Source organism: Penicillium hordei (genome assembly GCF_028827395.1).
Source record: "Penicillium hordei strain IBT 12815 chromosome Unknown utg000002l_segment0_segment0, whole genome shotgun sequence".
Taxonomy (NCBI): Eukaryota; Fungi; Ascomycota; class Eurotiomycetes; order Eurotiales; family Aspergillaceae; genus Penicillium; species Penicillium hordei.
Window position 1 is genome coordinate 1,042,297 of NW_026623143.1, and position 24,579 is coordinate 1,066,875.

Genomic DNA, 24,579 nt, shown 5'->3' on the forward strand with positions numbered 1-24,579 from the left:
CCCTCCACTGTCTTCAACTGGCCCGCTTCAACTACTCCCCACCCACGGCCTCTTGATGCAAATGATTCCCTCAAATTTTCACCACAACCAGATTATCCGTTGCTTCTTTTATCGTCGCTTATCCGGATCCCTGCTCAGTTAAGCTTCGCAAACAAGCCCTGTCCAGTGAAACGGCCAATCGCCGCGCAGTGAACATCGTCTAAATCTTCCCCAAAACTTCAGGTATACCGGCTTCCAGTGTGAGAACTTCTGGCTCGAGTAGATAGACCATGCAGAAGCAGTTTAACAACGCAATGCCTTCCTCGCTGTGCAGTATGTGCCCCCACGTCATATGGTTCATATGGCCATGCCGATTAAGACTAAATACTAAAAAAATATTCGATCTACATTAGACGAGTGCAAGAAAGCAGAGAAAATTCTAAGTTCATTCGTGAAGCCCAAAAAATGGAACAAATCGAAATCAAAGTCAGAGGAGCCAGAGCTCGGCATCCCACGCGCAATCCTCTCCGGTGCAAAGGTTCGCAATTGTCCTCAAGAATGAAAACATTAGCTAATATTTTCATGTCCAACAGGCCCTAGTTATTTTTACAGCCATGAAAGCAGGCGCCGTAGCTTCAATGCGCTTCGGATCGGGCCTAATCGTCGCGCGACTTCCAGACGGCACCTGGTCCGCCCCGTCAGCCATGGCAATGGGTGGCATCGGTCTCGGCACCCAGCTAGGCTTTGAAATGACGGATTTTGTCTTCGTGTTGAACAGCGAGCAAGCTGTCAAAACGTTCACTCAATCAGGGTCTGTCACTCTCGGTAAGAATCTCTCCGTTGCATTGGGTCCATATGGACGAAGCGCGGAGCTGGGTGGCGCGATCAGTTCGAAAGGAATGGTAGGGATGTTTGCGTACTCAAAGACACGGGGCGTCTTTGGAGGGAAGTCCTATGAGGGCGGGATGATCGGGGAGCGGCCCGAGGCGAATAAGAAGATGTATGGCGTTACGTTGACGGCGAAGGAGCTGCTTAGTGGAAAGATTGCCCCGCCGCCTGATGCCGAGTCCCTCATGCAACTCCTGAATTCAGATAGGTTTAATTTTAGGGAGGGCGATGTGTCACCAGCGGCCTCTACAGCTGACTATCCTGCTTATGATAGTCGTCAAGAGGTCGCTGAACTGCCTGCTCAACTACCTGATCTGCATAAAGAGCCATTTGAACTAGGTGCCGAAGAGCCCCCAAAGTTTGCCGAATTGGATGCGGGACCTGGTCATCAAATTTTTGAGTTGCATGCTGAGGATGTTGACTCCAAAGTTTATGAGCTCGATACTTTCCAGTCGCTTCCGTATCGGGTATCAAAGGACGGGCATCCTGCGTCAAAAACTCCAGCAGTACTACCCTCCAAGGACTCGGCTCGTGAAAAGGAGCTGCCCCCGCTACCTTCATATTGAGTTTACGTCTACGTTGGAATATAAAGTCGAGCGGCTTGTAAGACAGGTCACTAGACGGATGCTCTTAGGAACTACGAGTATTCAATTTATTGACAGCAAAATAGTCGGACTATCATATTGCTTTCTCCTTCAAACATGTATGGATCATACTCATAGACTGGCAAGGACTATCGAACTTGATCAACGGCAAGTAATTCTGTAGAGAGGGATGGTACGCAGACAGCTCAATCATCACCATCGTAGTATGGGCGACCCAAACTCATGCCTCTATCAGTTTCCGCATTTCATTCTGAATCAGAGTCCTCGTTGATGTGGATGTCATGGACCTCACGCAAAATTATAAATGCCAGAGGCCCAATCCCGAATGCCAACATGGGATCAAGAACAGCAGCAGCGGTAACCATCAGCTTGGATGTCACCTGGCTAGGCTGCTTCTTGGGAGCTAGATTTGCCGCACGGTCCACACCACTTGCCGTAAGGAAAATATAGCCAATCATTCAGGGCAATTGGTTCTCTTTCTCCATGCTGCCTGCCCCGAAGAGTTCGCGAAGCTAGTCTGCACAAACCTCTTTGATGGTAGTCAGAAGCCGCCAACAGGTCCGACGGTTCTTAGCAAAGTTTGCCGCCGAGTATCCCATGCTGAGGCAAACCCGTTTCATGTACTCAAATAAAAGTGTATCTAACGGCTTCCCGATCCTCTTTGGTAATGTTCAACGCTTCTTCGTGACTATTCCGTGAGAATACATTAAAATAGGGTAGAAAGGTGTTATGACTAGTTAGTGAATTCCATCCCCCACAGGGCTTAATAATCAAAGGATAGGGTAAGTCGGGCTTCTCACCTGGGCAGGTATCGAGATGGCTTGATTGAGACTTGAGGCATGCTAAGCTTGGCCAGCGAATACTCTCGTATGGTACTTGTTTGTAGCAATCTTGAAGCCTTCTGGAGACCTAACCAGGTAACAAATACCAGGAGCTTTAGATACCATCATACCAGTATGGAAGATACGATACAAAAATCTATGACTAGACGCTTGGACTGGCTGGAATGTTCGATGCAAAATCGGCAAACATATAGACAAAGGGTAGGTGGGGGGGGGGGGGGGGGTGGTGATGTCGGAATCCAAAATATTGACACTAGACAAGATGAGTGATTCGAGATTTGGCGCATTTTCAACCATTCTGAATAAATGGGGGGGGGATAGGTGCTATTAGGAAAGGCAGTATATTCCGGTAAAACTGGCGTCTGCTTATGCCTCTGGTCCGCCGAATCCGTGTATGCACAAACGTATAGCCCTAGGTGTCGAAGATGTTGTATGATATCTTCAATAGGCGTTTGTAAAGAATTGGGTCTGTTCGGAAAGAAACGTCCAAAGTCGTGGGTGATAGGAAATCTGACTTCAAGTTCTGATAGGCTTGGAAGCGGTATGTAACAAAATATAGAGATAACTGTGTCTATGTACGCTGCTCTCTGGGCTTGCGGTAATGATAAGGGCGGTTCGTGAAATCCAAGGGCCCTGAGATTGGTGAATTTAATTAGAAGGGACGAGTGCCGTTCTGCTAGGTCTTCGATATATAGTGTACTGGCATCAGACTGACGGCTTTCCTTAAAGCCAAAGTCAATTTGACAAACACATGTAGCATACGGGCTTTTCGATAACCGCATAATCTGTTCTAGAGACGGAGTGACTAGCGAGGAAGTACACTCCGCATTGATATGCCGGAACAGCCAGGGTGACGCGCTGCGGCAGAAGGCCCTGTTGACAAGGCGTAGGTTGGCTAAGTCCCGTCGAGCCCCGCCTCCAATGATCGAGTAATTCCTAGCGTCGTCTTCCAAATATAAGAACTCATTGTATACGTTCCACACAAGATGAACAATCTGTAAGGAATGTTAAGCACCAAGCAAAAGAATTAACTGACACAATCCTCGGCCTTACATGATCGTATATCTCCGTAGGGATTTGCATGCTGTTTTCCAACTTCTTTCAAGTTTGAACCTTCAGTGCGATTTCCTGAGGTCTGGCGTTGGTAGTCAGAAGAGGGGTCGGTCTTGCGATGGTTGTCCTAGTGTGGGGAACTTCAGACCTCTTGTACCGTAACAACTTACTAAGCCGTTTCTTTCGTCTGGTATTAACTACAACATATACCATCCAGCCCTTGTGACAGATCCTCAAATACGGGAATAACCATATATGGGCTAGCGTAGGATGTGATTAGGGGTTGGAAAAGCTCCTCGGTATTGTCCGACATTGAGGCGAAAGCGGTCGCTACTATAAGTCAGAGATTGTCATCGTGACTCACAGTTTAATCTACTATTTATAGTAATACGAACATGGTAGGAACTGGCTGGACTGACTCATATATTACGTATTATTTGTTCATTGGATATAGCTCCGGAGCTATGACTAGCAAGCTTACCCCCAAAATAGGCTAGATTATGCATATTGTTGGAAAAATACAGGCTATTCTACCACTAGACCACAACAAAAACCAAGGTTCCTGTTTATGGCGTAGGGGGCCTTATTCCATTCTGACACATGCATAATGTCGTGGCAGGCCACTACGCATTCCGATAAGGGCAAGCTATGTCAGAATTTCGAGCCCGTATATAATCCTATGATTTCTATCTCTAAGATTTTTTAAAATAAGTTTGCAGCCTCATCTTTTCCGCCATCAATTCGCTCTTTGCAAAATGTCGTGTCCTGAATGTTTCAACGGCCATGTCCATGAAGGTACTCCACGAGGTGAAGTCACCACCTTACATGGGTTAAAGGCCTACACCACCAAACCTTCCAACGGTGAAGCCCACCGAGGAATCATCATCATAGTTCCCGACGCCTTCGGATGGGAATTTGTGAATAACCGTATCCTGGCCGATAACTATGCCGATAAGGGAAAGTACCTCGTCTACCTTCCCGACTTCATGAATGGTAAGTACTAGCATTGTCAAATATACCTTGAGTAAATAGCCCGCTGAGACTATTATCCCAACTTCAGGACATGCGGCACCGGTCAGCATGTTGCACAACACGAGAGAGTTACTCAGAGCAGATGGGATAGCAACTTGGCTTATGAAGCCGTAAGTCACAATAACATGATACGATTCACGGATATAATACCGGGAAGCGTTAATGGGACCATCACTAAATCGAGAAATAGCTATTATGTGACCGCTGTGATGACTCAAATCATCCCCTTCAAACACTACAATTCTTTCGAGGCCACATGGCCTATCGTGAGGGACTTCTTCAAGTCCGTGCGAGGAAACGAGGGCTCCGAGCTTCCTATCTATGCAGCTGGGTTCTGCTGGGGAGGAAAGCATACCGTAAATCTGGGCTTCGGGGGCGACACCGCTTCCAACGGAAAACCCCTTCTTAATGCTGCGTTTACCGGTCACCCCAGTTACCTCGAGATCCCTAGTGATATAGAGAATATTGTCATTCCTACTAGCTTTGCTCTTGGCGATAAGGACACGGTTGTGAAACCTCCACAGATAAAGCAGATTCGACAGGTTTTTGAGAATGAAGCTAAATCGACAAAAGGAGAGGTGAAAGTCTATGAAGGGGCCGGTCATGGGTTCTGTGTGCGAGCCAGTCTTACTATAGGTGATACAAGCAAGCAGGCTGATGAGGCGGAGAATCAAGCATTAGCTTGGTTCGAGAGACATTGAAGCATTATTTCAAACTACATTGTATATTTAATGCTTATATATGACGCTTGATTTGATCAAAATAGGAGTTGAGTGACTCACCCGTTATATAACTAACCGGCTAAGTCACCACCAGCACTTTCTTGGTCACCAAGACATTATCTTGACAACAACCAGCATTTAGAGCCCACGCCAACATCATCGTGAGCCCTTGGTAAAAATCTCATTCAAACTAGTGCTAGTCATAGATACTAGCGTGTGGTTTTCGTTAGCATCTAAATCTATTAGCTTTTCTATTTATATCCCTCAAGTTGCCTCGCCTTATCTCCGCCGTCCCTCCAACCTTTCCTAGCTACTGAGCCCGCCTTTGTCTGCTTGTCCGAGGACTTGTCAAAGGATCTATAAAAGCCATGGCGTTTGTTCTCTTATTGATTCAATGAACAAAGACTTTGTTCAATGAACCCAGTCAACAGCAACTGAAAAGCATAAATAGATGGAATTCTCTATCTTTTCGAGCTGTCCTTCTCATCGTCTAGAACCATCGAAGACTCCAGGTAAGCAGACCTACATACATTCACCCTGTTAATCAAGCCCCCAGTCTATTCCTCACTACAGAAAATCAACATGCCCTTGAATAAATACCCAGACAACGAAGAAGTCGACAAGATGAACTACGAGAAGCGATTCCTCATAGCATGCACCTGCTTCAAGTCCTGTCTCTACGAGGAGCTTCGATTCCTGAGTCTTGGAGATGGTCTCCGCTCCGAGATCATTCCAACCCTCCACAAGTTGGTGAAGCTGCTGAATGCTATCTTCCTTCTGGGCGAGGAGATGGCACGCACATGCCCGGATTGTCGCACTGTCCATAACAGGCCTACGGACCACTTCTTGGCCCAATTCGAGCGTCTGTGTAATAACCGCATTATGGTTCCTTTAACGCAGGCTATTGCTGACCTTGAGGCGGATGAGTTGTTGCCAGAGCCGAAGGCGAGCGTCGACTTTTATGTGTCTTCGGATTTGGATGATTGTCGTGCGGATGCTAGTGTCTTGCTCTCTAGTGACAAGCTGCCTCGGGATGTGACTAACGGCGTTCAGTTTCAGAGCGCTTCTCGCCCGTGAGCATCTTTTAGTTTTTTTACTTGTTTAGTTATTGAATAAACCAAGTGTATCTTTGACTCTGATTTTCCATTGTAAACCAATGTAGCGTTAAGTCTTAAGGAGTGTAGGTTTAAATTCTCAATCTCTAATATCTTTTAACCAAAGACTGTACGGGGTAGATAGACTAATGTAGAGTTGAGACTAAATAGGAAGGTTGTAATCATGTCCCTTGCATGCTCCGCGCATGAATCTGATCTCAAATTGAATTCGTGCCTATCTTCCCTTCTGATAATTCGCCTAAATTTTGTTTAATTAACTCTCTTTGATTTTTATTTCCATTAAAAATACACATATCTCCTACTCTGACATAATCACCCCCCAAAAAATAAATCGGAACCCTAAGGGGCCAAAAATCGCCCGATGCTGCACGGGCCGCTCCTGATGAGCCCCCCCCCCCCCCCCAATCACCTGGGTGTCATCAGCACTCCAGCTCTAGTCGCATTGCTTATCCAAAAGCCCAACACCATGTCCCTACAATCAGCAGCAGGTAGCCAGCTACCATTCCACCAAACGACCGCAATCCGACTCCTAGCCGACTCCCTGTATGAGTCGACGCGCGACTCAACGGGCCTAACGAACCAGGCCCAAAATGAGCTTGGTCTGCTTCTGGCCGTGCTAAGCACGACCGAGACGTACACTTCATCTCTAGGCGCAGAGTGCGTCCACTTTGCAGTTCTGAAAAAAAGATTGCATAGTTGCCATGCTGTTCTGCTGGAATTGCAGAAGCTCCTGCTGCATCCAGATGCGCTCGGGGCTCAGAGTCTGGTGTCTGATATACGCGCGCGTCTCTCATCAATTATTTTTGGAATTACTGAGGTGAATTTGAATATGATGATGTTTGTTGGCCATGTTCTGCGTGTGTGTGGGTTTTAACATTGGTACAGATCATCGCAGAAGATTATTGAGCGTGCGCTAAGATGTTTTGTCGATGACGTTCGCACTGGCAGAAGGGGGGCTTTAGTTGTTTCTGATGTTTCAAATGATTTTTCGAAGCTTAAGGAAGATGGTGTATGGCTTCGCCTGCAGGCAGAGTTGGTCGCTACTGGCATTGCTTCAGATCTATTGAAACTGAACCGGGACTTCGTTATATCGACTCTTCAAAAGATAGCAGATGGCCTTCTATCTACTAATAAGGAGAACACGACTCCAGTAGAAGTTTCCGAGTTTACGGTACCAGAACCAGCCCTGGAATCAAAACGCCAGAGAAGCCTAGACGACAAAGACTGGCTAGCAGACGAACCACCCGGTCTTCCATTCCTCCCGCTCCCGCCAAAAGGTTTCTCATTTTCAGACAAGTACAGCTCATATCCAAGCCAAGAGCAGCCCTATCCAGAAAAAGAGACAATACGAGAAGAAAACTTGCCAATACCAGTGATATTGGACATGCAAGATTGCACAGATACACAAAAGCAGGCAATACCAGTCGAAGACTTGCCCATCCCAGTTCCCGCAGAGAACCACCTACAGGAAAACAATGGCATGGACCTCCCAATACCAGTGACAGTACCTATCTCGCCCAAGCCGCAAAAACCCTCACTAGACCTGCATGCCTTCAAAGTATCAGCAAACTCAAAAAAGCCCCGCCGCATGAGCCGCATTCTCTGGGAAATAACCGGCTCCAAAGAACCCTTCATAGCCGCCATCAAGACCAACCAACACCAAACTGTTAAAACCCTCCTCTCCAAAGGCGCCGACGCCAACGCCCAAAAGACCGACGGTACAACAGCCCTAATGGCAGCCGTCTCCTTCGGCCACGAAGCCACAACCCGGCTACTGATAGAATACGGCGCAGCCCTAAATACCCGGGCCGGAACAGGCGAGACAGCCCTCAACGTCGCTGCAACACGCGGCTTCGACCGCATCGTACGGACACTGATTGCCTCGGGTGCGAATATCAATTCGGGGAAGGGGACGGGCAAGACGGCGCTCTCGCAAGCTGCCGCGTACGGACAGGACCGGATTGTAGAGCTTTTGCTGGACTGCGGGGCGGATATTGATGCTGTTAATAGTACAGGGGATACGGCGTTGGCGTTGGCGGCGTTGAATGGGAATATGAGGGTTGCGAGATTGTTGCTTGATCGTAGGGCGAAGGTTGATCTTATGCGTTATCCTTGGCAGACGCCGTTGTATAAGGCTGTTCAGTCGGATGTGGTGGGGATGGTTAGGCTTTTGATGGAGCGGAGGGCGGATCCGTTTGTTAAGGGGGGGATTCGAAGGACGGAGACAGTTATGGCTTTTGCGGGGAGAATGCAGAGGAGGGAGATTTTGGAGGTTTTTGCGCAGTATGGGTTTTATCCTGGGGGAGGGGGACTGGTGAGGTATCAGTATTTCTAATGGGGTTAGGATTCATGGAGTATGCGTATAATATTATGTAGTATCTAGCGTGAAGCGATTTTGATTCTTTTTTAGTTTGGCTCTTGATCTTTAGCAGGCCATGTTGTGGAGTTGAGAGTTGGGATGATTGTATGTCTGTCTATCTTCTAAATGTACGAAAGAGAGGTCTATAGGTACCATTGATATGCAGAAACTAAGATAATAAAAAGATACTCTCCTTGCATAGTAGCACACAATGACACAAGTGATAATCACAATAATATTTGGTACATCGTATTCTGAATAGCATTTGGGGGCCAAATATCCCGAAGCCCCACGAGTATCTACATGATTGAAGCATTTTGCGTCTAAGCCTACCAGCCAGCCTTGAAAGGCTTACGGAGGGGCGCCCAAACAGGAATCGATCAGCTGCGGAGCCGCAAATGGCCGCGTGATTGGGTTGGCGTTTACGATCGTCGCCCGCATCGGGTGTAATAATCTTAAAACTGCCAGGGGTCTACATGGGCGGGATTTTGATTTTGATTATTGTTATGGGGTGTATGTAGAAGAAAGCCTATGAGATAAGTACAATGAGCTGCGATATACTAAGCCCAATAGAATTATATCGCAATATATAGATTTCCACTATTTGGAAGCATTCTGCGCGGCTTCTAGGAGGTTGTACAATGTACAAGACTCTACTTTCATGTGGATCTGCTACATGTGGAAATTGGTCGCAAAATCAGCCGCATTACTGCCAGCAGCCTTTTGCAATACTCCGTGCACCTTTTAGACTGCTCCTGTGTTTCATGTTCCCGTCAACACGGGGCATGAGTATAGAGTCGGGTCAATAGTATCTTGTAAAGTCCTCCGACTACAAGTTCCGTACTTAATACTTCAAAGCTCGTTCAAAACATTAAAGTACAAAATACGAAGTACAAAGCTGTGGCTTAGACTTGGCATCCCCCAAACCCGTTTAAGGCAGTGCACTCATATGAAATCCCCCGGTATCCACTGTAATACGAGTTGTACTTTACATTTAAGCCCTTGACGATCATATCGTCTCTATTTTTAATTATCTTATTATCTGGAAGCTCTGCCGTCTTTCGCTTTAAAACCCTTCCCATCCCCATTACACAAGTGAGACGTCGCGCATCCACCAAACCATCTCTCCCCAATACCCCAGACTCTCAACTCAACAAGAATGCCCGAACACACCCAACACCCCGAGCCAACGCCTAGTACGCATCAGCCCCCTCACTAACCCCCTACAGTACCTAATAACTAACAACCTCTAGCACCAGCCCCAACATACAGCGAAGCCCCAGAAGTCGTCACCCCAGACCATCAGAACCAAGGCCCAGTCAGCCCATATTCCGACACCAATTCATACACCGGTCAATCTCTCCCATCCACCCTACACACAAGCCACACACCAACGCCAGTAAACGGTCCCTCGGAAAAACAATACCCCCACCAACCCGATTCCATCGGTCAAGCACCAGCATACGACGCGTCGACATCAATGTCTGCTCCCCCCGAGAAGGCATACCCGGGCCAGCCCCTACCACAGTATTCACAGGCACAAGCGCAAGCTCAAGCACAACTCCAGGGTCACCCGCAGCAGTACTACACGCCTACCGGCCATTCTAGTGGATATGCCACGTCTGTACCGCTGCACTGTGTCCAGTCTGCGCCTTGTCCGGTTGATTGTCCTGTTTGTGGAGAGCGGGAGATGACTAGTGTTGAGTCTGTTAGTGGCGGGACTACGCAGTAAGTTTAATTTCCCTGCACAGTTGAAATACTGGATTGGTCGTTGACTTTGTTTTGTGCAATAGTGGCTGGGCTGCTATTCTTTGCTTCTGTTGCTGTCTCGGATGTATCCCTTACTTGATGTCGTCGCTTAAGGATGTCGAGCATTCTTGTGGGAAGTGTGGTGCTAAGCTTGCGAAATGGCATAATAGTGGTCGTGTAAATGTTTTGCAGAATGGAGCGAGGAAGTGAGGTTTTTTTTTACTTCCCTTTTTGTTTTTTTCTGTTTCAGAATTGATACCACTTTGTTGTTTGACGTCATCGTTTGGAGGTTGGAGTTGTCGTTTGCGCAACTTTTGACTTATTTTTCTTTTCGATGTGATGGTTGCATATTTGACCCACTGACGATTTAATATGCTGAATTTATGAGAAATAGTTCAAACTGGCAGATATGAGGATAGACGTAGGAATAGATGAACGCGCCAAGCCAACCTCGTATCCGATGATGCGGATCATTTGACATCCTTTTTCTCAACACACAAAACCCCAAAGACCACAATTGGAGACGTCTCACAGCCTCAGATAACAAAATGATCCGTCTTATCTTCACAGCAACGGCAATAATAACCAGCTCCTCAGCAATCTACTTCTACATTTGCCATGAACGTCTATCAAAACGCATAGCGCACAAATCGCACCTCGGAACACTCTCCACGGCCACAAAACCACCAGGTATAGAATCAATCCCAGAAACCGTCTTCGGTGATGAGTACTTCACTCTCTATGACTATGCCTTAAAGTCTGTGCCACGGGCCTCCCTTCCTGGCGATGAGACCACAGATATGTTCTTCAAGAGACTCGTGCGCCGCAACATGAGGGCGTTCTCGCGGTTCCCGCAGGCGCTTGTGCTTGCTATGACCAGTAAGACGCCGGAGCAGAAGCAGAGTTTCAAGGCGGGTTATCTTGCCGCGTTAGACTTTGAAGTTGGGGATTTGGTTTGTGGAGTTTATCGCGTTGTTCTACGGAAGAGGAACCGGGTTGAGTTTGAGATTACGATGGAAGCGGTGGATTTTGTGCAGGGGAGGTTGGTGATTAGTTATGAGGAAAGTGGTAGTCTGGAGGGAGAGGGGGAGGTTGTGTTTTGTAGTGAGACGGTTATGTGGAAGAGAGCGGATGAGGTTAGGAAGATGCCGTTAGAGAGGCCTGTCTTGAAGTGGATGCATGAGACTGCTGCTTGGTGGTTGTTGGACTCTGGGATTAGGTGTTTGACGGATTTGGAGGGTTGAGTGATTTTTAGTTGTTTCTTCTAGTTTTACCTGCAGTTGGATCTGGATGTGTTTTGAGATAATACTTTTGTGTTGGGAATATTGGTATTACGGCAATGGGAGGGCTTTGCGAAATTAGTTATAGTTGTAATATATTTTGTGATGTACAATCTGACCTTTGAAGGGCGACTATGCTATTAGTGGTATGGTTGGACCTCAGGTAGGCAGGAGAGGTGCACGCAGTACGTCTCGGGCAGCTAGATGCATGACCTGCGTCATTTCTTTTCTAAGTTGAGTTTGTTGTACTATTGTGGAAGCCACATGCTCCAGATCATATACCAGTAAATTATGGCGTTTTCCCAGTCGCTTTGGTCATTTCTCTTGCGTTTTCCAGTGCCTGCGGCTTGGTTTGCGCGGTGTATTGTGATCAAGGTGAATGACGGGGTTTGGCAACCTAATGGGAAGATGTAGTTCCAGTCATTTCTGTAGAACTTTCGAAAAGTCGTCCGGGTAATTGTACTGAAGTCAATTTGGTCAGTGCCTCCACCCTCTTGGCTTGGAACTTGTCCTACTCGGCCCGAAAGATTATATTCCTAGCTCTCTTAGTTGATTGGCCTATATCTCCGGGGTAGTGCTATTCAAGTTAGCGAGGAGCATGGAAAGGTAAGGTGGTTATCACGAAATACCGATTCCCATATTCGATGTCGTGAGTAACCACATGGATGGGGTTTGGTAATCCTCTGCTCCCCACCTTCACTTAGTCCTGTTACACGGTCCTGTCCTCGCATATCTTATTGGTCCCAGACCCAACAGATGATGTAACTAATATAAGTCAACACTAATCTCTAGAACAGATGCAGATATCGAACTCTCATCTGGATGTTATTGTTCAGTGACAATTGGCGCATTCTTTTGGTCAACCTGGAGCATCGATGAAATAGAGCTCGAAAGGAGTTTCCTTTTTCTTGAAGTTGTACTCGCTTCCTCTCGCTGGTTAGCCCGATACATTGGATGTACGCAGCTCAAAGCTGGCAATAGGTCCTCCAATATTCTCATGAAACGCTTCCGATTTCCACAGATGTCCTTCCCGGTGGACTGGCTCTCGGTAGAGAGCTATTGTTTGAAAATAACTGGGCTAGACCCAACATAGGATTTAGTTGACATGGCTGCCACCTTCAACGTGGTGCCCATGTGTTCGTTCAGCAGCTTGTAGTGATCATATTGAAAGTGAAAGTGTAGGAAAGTTGCGAACGGTGAGATCTGCACGAGCTAGACACCCAAGCAACAGCATTTTGATGATAGGTGATAGCACCAGACAGTAAGCCAGCTTGAAGATGTACATGTCAATTAAACTCTGCGCAGCAGTAACCGTAGTGTCTCGGCGTCACTTAGCCATGGACGAAGGGTGCTGGAAAGAGCTTCTATCCCAGAAGTTGACCCCAATCATAATTCATTGTCCACATAATAGTAGATATCTGGTCGATGATGCTGTAACTTTGAAAACCATGGGGAAGAGAGGAAGGGAGGAGGAAGGAGGAAGGATAATGGTGAGGAGCAGAGGTCATATTCGCCTGAGGCAGGAAGGCCTGGCATATGAGAACAAGAACGTCTTAGATATTGGATTAGATTTCTTTATTCCTACACCTTCTAGTTTTGATTTCTATTGGATCAAGCTGATTGGACCTATAAGAAACCATTCCAGCATCAGGTCAACCTACCTATGTCTCGCTGTGCGCGTCATCGGAGTTGGATACAATGGGTATTGTCAGGTGGTTTGGATACAATGAGGATGACTCTTTGAGGATAGTTGGAACAAGGCATCTAAAAGGCCAAAAATCCTTGGGATTTTGTTTTACACATAAAGAATTGTTCACAGACAGTTGTGAACAAAGAGTTTCACCATGACACCGAAACAATGCCTTTAATCCTATCTTTGTTATATCACATACCATTGTCCATCGACTCGGCTTTGTACTCGCCCATCGGCGACTCCCTCACCCCCAGATCCAAGTTCTATATAAGCCGCGATCCTCGCACAGATCTAATATGGCAGCAGAGCACCCCTCTCATCTCATCTCATATATTCTCTACTTCCAACCCATCTATTCCATTTCTCCACTACTTGAAATGTGCAAACACACCTACCACCACTATCCCAGCTGCGGACACATCTCCAACTGGAGCCTGATCAGCTGCCAAGAATACACCAACAAGCTCCGCCTGGCCGGTCCAGAGCGCAGCGCATCCTGCACCCAGATCACATCCTCCCACGACCTCCTCCTCCCTACCCAACCCAGCATGTGCGTGCAGTGCGAGAGCGAGTGGGCTGAGAACTTCTCCAGAAACGACCAGATCCAACCCTCCAACTATTACCGGTCAATCGAGGGTATAGATTCTAGGCAAATTATCGAAGTTAACGCGCGCATGTTAAGCGACCCTATTCACGACGACAGGGACACAAGCAGTACTGACCACAGCGACAATGGCCAGGTCTTCTTGGGTGCTGCCGTTGATAATTCGGGAAATGGGGACGCGGACAGTGCTGGCCACAGCGACAATGGCCAGATCTACTCGCGTGCTGTTGTCGGAGAATCGGAGGAGGATTGCGGAAGCCTGGCGTGTTCTGATAAGTCGTCTAGAACGGCTTTTAAGTTTTCCCGTACTAATACCAGTTCGCCGGTGGTGGCTGGAGATCTTGATTCTTTTATCTCTACTATCGTCAGGACCAGTCCGGATTATCTCGCACACAGCGGACATGAAAAGGACAATGCTGAAACTGAAACTCTGGACATCGAGGATGCTGTATGTGTATCCCCCAGCGATACAAGTAGCTATGACACAGACAGTTCTGGCTCGTCGCTCTGTGGATCGTCTTTGATAAGGTATAACATACTTAAGCTGAGAATTGACGAATATCTTGAAAAGCGACAGCGACAGCGGGAGGTAGACACTGACCATAAACAGCACGATACTAAGACCTCTAGTGTGGACATGAACATTTACCTTGCTGACGTAGTTGACCCCTATGTTGCTCTGAAGGACACACCTCCTGCAGACCCAGTTGGTAACCCTGAAGCTGACCATCACTCATGCGACGAGCCCACTCTTGACATTGACATTGTGCAGCAGCGTATTGAAGCTACCATCCTAAAACGCATTGAAGAAAACAACGAAAAGGAAGCTCGGCAGGTAGCCATCTCCAAGCTCCTAGACACCGCACTTCTAAAGAAGGACCGATACGACCGGCGCGAGCGCAACGCCGAGCTCGGCATCGAAGAGGACCCCCATCTCTGGGACACAGAGTCCCTCGACCGAATGTGGCAAGCAAAAGATTATACTACTGTAACCACCGCTGACGCCAGCATCCCCGTCCCCCCACGGACCTGTACATCCCCCCAGACCAAACAGGTCTCACCAACCTCAAACCCAGCCCCCCAGCCCCAGAAGCACCTGTACATGGGCAGTATGTTCGCCAGCGAAGAACAAGCCTACCAACGAGGACTGCGCGAAGTCCGACCCTACGGTAATTACTCCGGTGAGTCTGAAGGGTTCATGCTAGCCCTCTCCATAGACGACGCGAACCGGCAGGGCCTGCTAGACCCAATTCACGTGCGGGGCTGCTGCACGGAGCGACGCGCCGACTTCCACCTCTACTACGGGGCGATGCAAGCACCGTCGGAGGTCGAAGCAGAAAAACGTTGGCTGGAGGATATCCGACGGATCCCCGGCGAAAATGGGAATTTCTACGGGTTGTTGCGGGCGGATGATCTGCAGCATGCCCGGGCAATGGGACTCACGGATATCAGCCATCCATGGGGGTGTTGCAAGGATGGGCTTTTTGCTATGCCGGAGCGTGTGCGTCATCGGTACACTGGGTTCATGTGTGCGATCTCATTGGAGGAGGTTGGACATATGGGACTGTGTGATGCGGAGCCAGTTCCTGGGGAATGTGGCGAATACTACGGTGGGACTTATTATGGGTATCTTGAGGCATATTGTGAGTTGGATGCTTTTCAGATGGGATTGAAGGAGCCTGAACATGATTGGGATTGTTGTGTGAAGGCCGAGGTTGCCGATGTGTCGATCACTGAAGCGGGGCAGTACACGTATTACGGTTATATGTATGCAGGTTCTGAAGAAGAGGTTGTGGATAGGGGCCTCGAGGATGTTCTGCTCGTTCCTGGATTTGATATAAAGTATTCTGGGAATTTACGGGCGGACTCCGAGGCGCAGGCGAAAGCTTTGGGGCTTTTTGAGCCTTCACGTATTAAGTGATGTGCGATACAGAATTTCCTTTTTGGGCGATATTTTCTTTGCACTCCTTTCCTTTCAATCTTAATTTTCTTTTGTGTACGGAATATTGAGGCATTCAATAGATCCTTTTTCCCTTTTTCTTTGTCTTAGAAAGAGAGCAAGAATAGAATCTCAAATTTGATCGCGACGGATTTTATAAAACAATAGTCTGTTGGGGTTTTATATGCTAGTCTAAATTTGGACGCTGCTACATCCTGGCTGTTTTTTTCAAGCAAAGCCAACTCGACTAGGCTATTATCTTGCATCCCATGTGATCCTGAACTAAGGATTCCACCAATAGTAGAAGATGTCTCTAATTTGACATAGGGACGTTGCGTCTGAAACATGCTTAGGATTTTTGCGGGAATTAACGATAGCATGAAGAAAAGAACTGCGATGTAGTTATTATTATAGCTATTATTATAGCTATTATTATAGTTATTATTATAGTTCTTATTATACCGTAAGTACACGATTAAAACGTCATAGGCATAATATAACGGCCTGCCTTTTAGGGCTACGATCGACTTCCTTCACAGAACACAGTTTTTGAGAAAATCAATAGTGTCCAGGGCGGATTCAAGAAAAAGGGGAGACTTTGGTGCCAAGAGATCTTGATCTTGAATTTCATCTTATTCATCTTATCCAACCAATCATAACTTGTCTTAAATTGACAAATAGCCCGAGTGGATATTCTCCATTCGTGAACGGGACCGAGACGGGCCACCACGGTGATGGAGTAACAGGACTTAACTGAAACCATAACTGAGCAGTTATTGACCTCAATCCCCAAAGAGTCTCCACAACGTAATATTTCCCAGCAGAACTATGGAGTCAAATGGATATCCCAGCCATAATGATCGACAACTCGATGCTGAAAAAAACCTGGTTAAGGGCCCACTTACTCGTGCAAGCGTTTACCCCGTGGCTCCAGTTTTGTCGATGCACGATGTTGTACATAAGGACATGGAGACCCGGCATTCTGGACACTAAGCGCTACCCAACTTCACTCACATTCATTAAGCACTTGCAATTTTTTTTTCCCGAGATGGGGTCCGAATACGGTGCCACGGCTGAGTCCAAGGCCCAGATTGATCTCGGCCCCGTCACCATCTGGTGGGCTGTTTGGGCATGCGTGTGGACGTCCGCCCTCGTGGCCGGTATGGTCTATCTGATCGCTAACCGCGATATGCCGACACTTCGCATTCGAGGCCTTGCTCTATCGTTAACCTCTATCGCTGTCCTTCATTTATACTGGATCCCGACCCAGTTCGGTACTATGATCGGTACCCTCTTGCCGGGTGATTGCGGCTATTGGCTTATGGGGACTCTGTTGCCCTGTGGCATGGCGCTTTTCCATGGCTCTAACACTCGTTTTCAACATGTCGCGAAGCTCCAGAGGAAATATGCTCTGGATGGGCACCGTTTTACTGAACCGCCTGCCTTGGAAAACAAGGATGGGCTGATCAATCGTTTCCGTGCTCTCAGATATACTACCAAGATTCTTATTTACGTTGGTATCGCAATGTTTGTTCAGGTATGATTACCTCACCTTCTCCTATATATAACAACTCTTATCTAACTCGCCTTCTCCCGTCTCATGCAGGTGTTCCTCACTATCCTCATGTGGTTAATCTCTCGCAAGTACCATAGCTCATGGGGTATCCCCGGTACCGAAGTCCATGGTACCCCCGCAGAGGTGCTCGCGGCACAAGGCGCAGGATGGGAATGGTGGCCCGGTGTGGTCTCGCAGTTCTTCTGGTCTTGGATCGTTGCCCCCGTCGTCCTCTGGAAATCCCGCAACATCCACGATACCCACGGCTGGCGCGTCCAGACCATTGGCTGTGCTGTTTCCAACCTTCACGCTACTCCAATGTGGCTCATCGGCCTCTACGTCCCCGCCATGGCCCCGGTCAACAAGGTCTTCGTTCCTCCTCAATGGTAAGTTCTAAACCAACCAACATAACCATAAAGTCCTACTTTCTAACGGAATTATTCTATAGGATCTGCGTATCCATCATGTTCATCGAAATCTTCACGGTCTTCCTCCCCTGCTGGGAAGTCATGCGCCACCAATCCCTGCGACAAGAAACCCTCGAATCGATCGCACGCTGGGAACTCAAAGTCAAATCCGCCGGCTCCGAAGAAAAGTCCCTCCACTCCGACATGACAACGGTAGCATCCATTATGTCAGGCTGGAAGTCCAACAGCTCGACAAGCACCCTCAACTCGCGCGACAGCATCCTCACAATGAGCGCCCTCGAACACGTCCTCGAGCGCAACCCAGCCCCACTCCAAGAATTCTCCGCTCTCCGCGAATTCTCCGGTGAGAACATCGTCTTCCTGACCAGCGTCGCGGAATGGCGTAGCCGACTACCACAATGCATCAGGGACGGCAGCGCACTGCGAGAAAGGAATAAGCGCGAAATCGTCCGCGAAGGCTTCAACCGTGCGCTGCACATCTATGCTGAGTTTATTAGCGTCCGTCATGCCGAGTTCCCCGTCAACATCTCGCACCAGGAGCTGCGAAAGCTAGAGGACGTTTTTGAGAAACCGACACGTCTTTTGTACGGCGAGGAACGCGAATGCGATCCCACTAGTCCCTTTGATAAATTCGCTTTTGATCTCCCGTCGCCGGCTTCTGCCGACTCCGGGAAGACTATGGCCGCTGATATGGTAGGGTCGATTAAGGACCGCGTTCAGTACTGGGGTGATATTCCTGTGGACTTTGACGCTTCGATCTTTGATGCTGCTGAGGCTAGTATTAAGTACCTCGTGCTTACGAATACTTGGCCTAAGTTTATCAAGGATCGTAGGACTTCGCTTGGTTCGATCGAGACTCTCAAGATTGGAATTGAAGTTTAGATGTTTTACTGTGTGTGGCATGCGAAATGAGTTTAAGTCGTTTTAAGATTTGGGTCGGGATTTTTGGACTTTTGATGTCTTTCTTTCTTTCTTTTTTTTTTTTTCTCTTCTCTGGCTTTCGGATATCCCTACACTTGTTGGGGGTCTCCTAGGCCGTACATACTAATTGGTTCTCATGGTTGGATATAATATTCTGGATACCCACACACAACGTATTTCTTATTGATAATATTATCAAACACATTCTTTTATCAGACTACAAAAAGACGTGGCTGTAAGCAGTATTCCTTCTACCCAGTAAAGTTAACACATCGAAGTAGCATGTCGACAAACTATAGCCGGCTGCGCTTACAGCGGGAAAAAAGAAAAATAAAATAAAATAAAATAAAAAAGCAATTAAATGACGTTTCAAGTAGAATGTGCACTGTCCATAAATTTGATATTTTTGGGATATAAACTTTCATATTTCATCACCATCCGCAATTGTACTAATTTTCAAAAGCCTTTACCACACTGGCACTCCCCTCAGCCCCTAACCCAGACTTCTTCGCCATGAACAACACACTCAAAGCAGCATTACCAAGATTCAAAGGACAGTGAAGATCACGAGCCTTCTGCACAGCCTTCTCTAGACGAGCAGTAGCACCCTCAACGGTCTCCCCACTCACATCCTGTCCAAGTCCCTCAATAATCTCCAACCCCTTCGTCATGAATTGCCGACTAGCACCAGCAGCATCGGCAACAAGAGTATAAAACTGCTTCAAATCGACTTTGAGATAGCGCGCAAACGAAATAGCCTCCGCAGCCGCAACGAGGTTAGTCACCTCCATCAGATCCAACACCAGCTGCAACGCCTCCGCCGTCTCCTCCTCAGCCTTAGTAGAAGAGACCTTCGTAATCGGCTCAGCAAAGTACTGTCGCACCATAGACGAGTCATCCACCGGCCCATAGCCCTGTAGCAAAGCAGACAAATAAACCTGTTCAGCAGTGGAGCATAGCGGAGTCGGGAATTGACTTTGCCGTGCAGAGGTCGTGATAATCCCCTGATCGGAAACTCAATTAGCAAACTTAGCCCCTGAACCAGCACCCACCCCTAAAATTAAACATCGAATATCCTTACCACATCCTTAAGAATAATAGTCAAAGCACTAGCACCCGGATGCCAATCCTCATCCAACATCCTCTGCAACCGATTCTCATGCATCCAACTCCAAGCCGGACTGGATTTAATCGCCTCAGCCGTCTTCACAGCATCTAACCCCAGTCGCGCCGCGAAGCCCTGAGCTTCACTAGCACCCAGAATATGGATACCTGCCAGCACCTGGTGCACCATCTTCATATTACTACCTGCGCCAATCCCGCCGGGGACAAGGTACAGCTTATTAGCGTCCGACATCTCCTGCAGCAGGAACCGGCCATTCTCTAGCGCGGCATCTGGAGCACCGGCCATGATTGACAATGTGCCGGCTGCGGCGCGGAGCGCGCCACCGGATACGGGTGCGTCGATGAAGGATATGTCGCTTCTGCCGATGGAGGCGAGCTCCGCGGCGACAGATTGGGCGTAGGATGCTGGGACGGTGGAACAGAGGAGGAGGGTTGCATTTTTGGGGAGGGCTATAGGATATACGGGTTAGTTTGTAGTTTTGATTTTATTTCTTTAATTATATTTCTGGTTTGAGCAGGTCGGGGTGGGGGTGGTGTTTACCTGCAACTATACCATCATCACCGAAAAGAACACTCTGCACCTGCGGCGCTGAAGCTACCATGCAAACATAGAAATCCTTTTCCTTTGCTGAGTCCTGTAGTGAGGACGCTGGGATCCCGCCTGCGGCCTTGAAGCGCTCTACTGAGGCTGGGAATACGTCGAAGCCGTGGACCGGGTAGCCCTCTTTCACGAGATGTGTGGCCATCCCGAAGCCCATGGCGCCTAGGCCGACGAAGCCGATTGAGGGTTTGGACATTGTTGTTGGTTGTTGAGACGAAAATGTATGGAATTGAATAGAATAAACGCTGGAGAATATTTCCTGAGGAAATGTCAATTGTTAATGTATAAAACGAAATAAATTGGCTCGAGCTGCGTGGGGGTTTTATGAGGGGAAGATGTTTGGGGAAACGCGGGATGGTTCGGTGGAAAGTCCGAGGGGTTTACCTTGCTTTTGCCGAAAGGTGATGGCTTTGCCAGGGTCCGATTTTGGATTTTGATGGTTTCTTGATTGCCGGTTAGTAGATTTGAGTCTTGTTATTCTTGTTGGAGTGGCACTTGGAAGTTCGGAGGTTGGCCGACATCACAGGCCAAACATCACTTTTATACTTGAATGGCTAATCAAAGGTCCTTCGATTGGGTTTGACGAAGCAGTGATATATATATGCTTAATATTCACAACAAAAACCAGATAAGAACTATTGCTCCCATCTATCTACTTTCCATATTAGCGGGTGTATAGTCGCATAAGAGCCCGTTATTTCTTTATTTCAATGTTAGTACCAACAATTAACTCATTTGTTTTGGAACATTTAGCCTAATCTAACCTATTGGAAATCAAAAACACCACCATTATCCTTTCTGGGTTAAAGTAAATTCTGCCAGCCCTGGCGAATAGCTCAAAGTGACGTAGCTTCCGGAGCAACTCCGACACTCGGATGTGAAGCGACCAACTCGGACAACACGAGACTATATAACACGGCCTTCGGTCTACAATAAACCTCAAAACTACAAACCCCTCATTTCCCACGAAAGGATCTCCTCACCCTCACTCTCCCACTCACACCCTCCCAAACCCCAAAAAAATGACTCTCCAAGAAAACCGCGCCCTGCGCATCCTAGACCACGCCTCCGCAAACCACTATGGCATCCCCGCAATGTGCTGCTACAACGTGGAAGGCATTCTGGCCACTGTCCGCGCCGCCGAAGTCAAAGGCTCGGCAGCAATGATCCTCCTCTTCCCATGGGCGATTCACTACGCCGACGGCCTCCTCGTCCACGCCGCCGCCGAAGCCGCGCGCAGAGCCACCGTACCCATAACCGTGCACATGGACCACGCACAAACACCGGAGATAATCCGGTATGCGGCTGATCTGGGCGGATTCGACAGCATCATGGTCGACATGTCTCACTACGAGAAGGCGGAGAACCTTTCGCTGACGCGTGAGCTGGTGGAGTACTGCCATGCGCGCGGAATCGCGACAGAGGCGGAGCCTGGTCGGATTGAGGGTGGTGAGGATGGTGTTGCTGATACGGCTGATCTTGAGGGGTTGCTTACGACGCCGGAGGAGAGTCGGGAGTTTGTTGATACGGGGATTGACTGGCTTGCACCTGCGTTCGGAAATGTTCATGGGGAGTATGGGCCCAGAGGGATTCAGTTGGAGTATGAGAGGTTGAAGTCGATTAATGAAGCTGTTGGTCGGGAAGTGAGGCTTGTGCTTCATGGGGCAGATCCGTTTACTGAGGAGATCTTTAAGAAGTGCATTGATTGTGGGGTTAGCAAGATCAATATCAATAAGGTGTTAAATAATGAATATGTGAGGGTCCAGGCAGAGATGGCTGGGAAGGTGCCTTTGACGACCTTGTTGGAGGAGGCGACCAATGCGATGCAGAAGGCTGTTGAGGGGTGCATTGATCGGTTGGGGTCTGGGGGGAAATACCCGTCGAGTTAGGAGATGAGGTTGGATGGTCTTGTATCTCATTTGTTGAGATGGATTTTGTGTGATAAACTTGTAGATTTCAGAACGCATGAAGAGCTAAAACAGATCCTATAAATAAAGCGATTGGACATATGAAAGACTTCAGGACGAAAAGAAAGTAAAAAGAGCCACCAATCGATTGCCAGAGGTACGGAAGTATAAAAGAGCAGAAGCGACCGACGTCAACATTCGACACATAGGTTAATATTCCACACCCCACGGAAATCATAACAGACAATAATCTCAACGACGGAGACCGAGGCCAGCCAGGGGACCGGCAACGAGGCCTCCGAACACCGGAACGTTCCCGGCCAGGCCACCAAGGGGGCCAGGGGCAGCAGGGGTGCTAGAGGCAGCAGATGCCGGAGTGGGAATTTCGCTAGAAGGAGAAGTAGAGCTGCCCTTAGCTGGAGTTGGGATAGTGGCGTAGGAAGGAGTAGCGATGGCGGCGTAAGAAGGAGTAGGGATTGCGGAGTAGGAAGGAGTAGCGATGGCGGCGTAAGAAGGAGTAGGGATTGCAGAGTAGGAAGGAGTAGCGATGGCGGCGTAAGAAGGAGTAGGGATTGCGGAGTAGGAAGAAGTGGGGATGGCGGTGTAGGAAGGGGCAGGGATTGCGGAGTAGGAAGAAGTGGGGATGGCGGCGTAGGAAGGAGTGGTGATGGCGGTGGGGGTAGCCTTGGAAGTGACATGAGACTGCGAGGTATCAGAGGAGGGGTGAGGGAGATCCGAAGGCTGAGAGATGACAGGAGCTGGGAAGTCCGCGACTCCATGGGCGGAAGTGGGCTTGGCTAGCACGACGTGGGTGGTGGATGGGTGTGCAGCGGCCTGAGCGGACTGCGCGGACTGTTGCTTCTCAGCCAAGGCCTGTTCCATTGCGTCGAGGGCGGAGGGGAAGTCGTCGAATCCATCATCGTTGTCTACGATGCTGGAAGGGCCCGCTGGGTTGAAAGGGAAGCCGCCAGTGACGCCTCCGACATCGTTGCTGGGCTTGGGAGCAGCGGGGGCGGCGATGACGCCGATGGTGAAGAACGCCAGAGAGATGTATGAGACGTGCATTTTTATTGGTATAGTGACCTTGGTCTTGGGAGTAAACGAGAGTATGGATGGTGAGAGAAGCAAACGAAGGAAGGGCTAGTGAACGAAGGAAGAGTTATAATGGTCTTTATGTAGGCAATATAGGGCTCTGATGGACTGTTATGATTGCTGTTTTCTCCCATGCCTCGCGCTCCTATTGATAGAGATCAACATCGCTGGGATGGCGTTCACATAGCAGGGAACGGCTGCGAAGGGTTCCGTATGCCGCGTATGCTGAGTTCCCGTGGAATGATCGCCTAGGGACCTGCCCAGCAAAGAGAAAAGCTTGTCAGATTCTGGATATCAAATCCCACGATCAACATTTTATGTGCGGAGTAGCCAAAGTGTGCAAACTTCGTGGCTGGAATATACCGGAGGTAATGTGACGTGGTGGCGCACAGGAAGCCCTTTCAGTTCCCTCGTGGATGTGAGTTCAAAATACGTGGAGTTTACCATCTAGGGCAATAAATAGGACTGCTTTTCCCAACCAGTTTGCTACCTAAGTCTCTTAGGCTGATGGTCCCCAGAAAGAGCAAACTACGTTGTATAATAGTATCACTATAACAAGTATGGCATAAACCCTTCGGAAAGACGTCTGCTCCAACACACAAAGTGATCAGACCTTATAAAAAATTCCTTCAAAGGGAGATGAATGTGTAGGGGATATTCTGGCACGTAGGTATCCCCTAGCAACCCTAACTACCCCTTGCAGCGCCAGCCAATCAGTCCATGATACATACGAGCTTACTTTGTATTGAGACTGGCTACATGTACTTTTCTTACTTCTACATTGTAGTCACATATTCGCAGGATCGCGTCAGATATGATCTGTCTTTAGCTTTGATCGTGCGCACAGTGTTGTGGTCTGTAGGGTTGCATCGAGCATGATCCCGCTCCTATCCCTAACTTGATGACATGACTTGCTTGATATGAATAGAGCCTTGTTGGTACATCTTGAATCTACTGTTCAATTCATTCAATGTTCAGTTCATTAAATTCTCGCTTGCAGGGTGGCGATTTACAGCAATAGTTTACCTGGAGTCAATTTAAAAAAAAATACCGTAGTAGCAACATTCTAATGCTGGATGAAGTGCTCCGT

The 24,579-nt window shown here is 48.2% G+C and overlaps 13 protein-coding genes across 13 annotated transcripts; 9 read left to right on the top strand and 4 right to left on the bottom strand.

The window, feature by feature from the left end:
• Positions 1–269: 269 nt before the first annotated feature.
• N7537_003689 (lipid-binding SYLF domain-containing protein) lies at positions 270–1,433 on the top strand (the record flags this gene model as incomplete). The annotated part of the gene is made up of 3 exons (XM_056894747.1): positions 270–312; positions 393–517; positions 573–1,433. 3 exons carry the CDS (start codon positions 270–272, stop codon positions 1,431–1,433), a joined length of 1,029 nt encoding a protein of 342 aa, XP_056754495.1.
• A 284-nt stretch (positions 1,434–1,717) lies between these two features.
• On the bottom strand, positions 1,718–1,930 carry N7537_003690 (uncharacterized protein; the record flags this gene model as incomplete). Its single annotated transcript, XM_056894748.1, has 1 exon — positions 1,718–1,930. The coding sequence occupies one exon, from the start codon at positions 1,928–1,930 to the stop codon at positions 1,718–1,720; it is 213 nt and encodes a 70-aa protein (XP_056754496.1).
• Positions 1,931–2,568: 638 nt separating this feature from the next.
• N7537_003691 (uncharacterized protein) lies at positions 2,569–3,397 on the bottom strand (the record flags this gene model as incomplete). The annotated part of the gene is made up of 2 exons (XM_056894749.1): positions 2,569–3,309; positions 3,368–3,397. Coding segments are annotated over 2 exons (771 nt in total), but the record flags the coding sequence as incomplete, so codon positions are not given.
• A 725-nt stretch (positions 3,398–4,122) lies between these two features.
• N7537_003692 (uncharacterized protein) lies at positions 4,123–5,100 on the top strand (the record flags this gene model as incomplete). The annotated part of the gene is made up of 3 exons (XM_056894750.1): positions 4,123–4,360; positions 4,428–4,509; positions 4,590–5,100. 3 exons carry the CDS (start codon positions 4,123–4,125, stop codon positions 5,098–5,100), a joined length of 831 nt encoding a protein of 276 aa, XP_056754498.1.
• Positions 5,101–5,703: 603 nt separating this feature from the next.
• On the top strand, positions 5,704–6,198 carry N7537_003693 (uncharacterized protein; the record flags this gene model as incomplete). Its single annotated transcript, XM_056894751.1, has 1 exon — positions 5,704–6,198. One exon carries the CDS (start codon positions 5,704–5,706, stop codon positions 6,196–6,198), a length of 495 nt encoding a protein of 164 aa, XP_056754499.1.
• A 504-nt stretch (positions 6,199–6,702) lies between these two features.
• N7537_003694 (ankyrin repeat domain-containing protein) lies at positions 6,703–8,571 on the top strand (the record flags this gene model as incomplete). The annotated part of the gene is made up of 2 exons (XM_056894752.1): positions 6,703–7,073; positions 7,122–8,571. 2 exons carry the CDS (start codon positions 6,703–6,705, stop codon positions 8,569–8,571), a joined length of 1,821 nt encoding a protein of 606 aa, XP_056754500.1.
• A 1,183-nt stretch (positions 8,572–9,754) lies between these two features.
• On the top strand, positions 9,755–10,554 carry N7537_003695 (LITAF-like zinc ribbon domain-containing protein; the record flags this gene model as incomplete). The annotated part of the gene is made up of 3 exons (XM_056894753.1): positions 9,755–9,791; positions 9,849–10,323; positions 10,389–10,554. The coding sequence occupies 3 exons, from the start codon at positions 9,755–9,757 to the stop codon at positions 10,552–10,554; spliced, it is 678 nt and encodes a 225-aa protein (XP_056754501.1).
• Positions 10,555–10,892: 338 nt separating this feature from the next.
• N7537_003696 (uncharacterized protein) lies at positions 10,893–11,588 on the top strand (the record flags this gene model as incomplete). Its single annotated transcript, XM_056894754.1, has 1 exon — positions 10,893–11,588. One exon carries the CDS (start codon positions 10,893–10,895, stop codon positions 11,586–11,588), a length of 696 nt encoding a protein of 231 aa, XP_056754502.1.
• A 2,106-nt stretch (positions 11,589–13,694) lies between these two features.
• Positions 13,695–15,842, top strand: N7537_003697 (uncharacterized protein; the record flags this gene model as incomplete). The annotated part of the gene is made up of 1 exon (XM_056894755.1): positions 13,695–15,842. The coding sequence occupies one exon, from the start codon at positions 13,695–13,697 to the stop codon at positions 15,840–15,842; it is 2,148 nt and encodes a 715-aa protein (XP_056754503.1).
• A 1,066-nt stretch (positions 15,843–16,908) lies between these two features.
• Positions 16,909–18,725, top strand: N7537_003698 (uncharacterized protein; the record flags this gene model as incomplete). The annotated part of the gene is made up of 3 exons (XM_056894756.1): positions 16,909–17,397; positions 17,467–17,801; positions 17,864–18,725. 3 exons carry the CDS (start codon positions 16,909–16,911, stop codon positions 18,723–18,725), a joined length of 1,686 nt encoding a protein of 561 aa, XP_056754504.1.
• A 488-nt stretch (positions 18,726–19,213) lies between these two features.
• N7537_003699 (uncharacterized protein) lies at positions 19,214–20,686 on the bottom strand (the record flags this gene model as incomplete). Its single annotated transcript, XM_056894757.1, has 3 exons — positions 19,214–19,768; positions 19,846–20,339; positions 20,443–20,686. The coding sequence occupies 3 exons, from the start codon at positions 20,684–20,686 to the stop codon at positions 19,214–19,216; spliced, it is 1,293 nt and encodes a 430-aa protein (XP_056754505.1).
• Positions 20,687–21,512: 826 nt separating this feature from the next.
• On the top strand, positions 21,513–22,379 carry N7537_003700 (class II fructose-bisphosphate aldolase; the record flags this gene model as incomplete). The annotated part of the gene is made up of 1 exon (XM_056894758.1): positions 21,513–22,379. The coding sequence occupies one exon, from the start codon at positions 21,513–21,515 to the stop codon at positions 22,377–22,379; it is 867 nt and encodes a 288-aa protein (XP_056754506.1).
• A 270-nt stretch (positions 22,380–22,649) lies between these two features.
• On the bottom strand, positions 22,650–23,462 carry N7537_003701 (uncharacterized protein; the record flags this gene model as incomplete). The annotated part of the gene is made up of 1 exon (XM_056894759.1): positions 22,650–23,462. The coding sequence occupies one exon, from the start codon at positions 23,460–23,462 to the stop codon at positions 22,650–22,652; it is 813 nt and encodes a 270-aa protein (XP_056754507.1).
• Between the last annotated feature and the right edge of the window lie 1,117 nt (positions 23,463–24,579).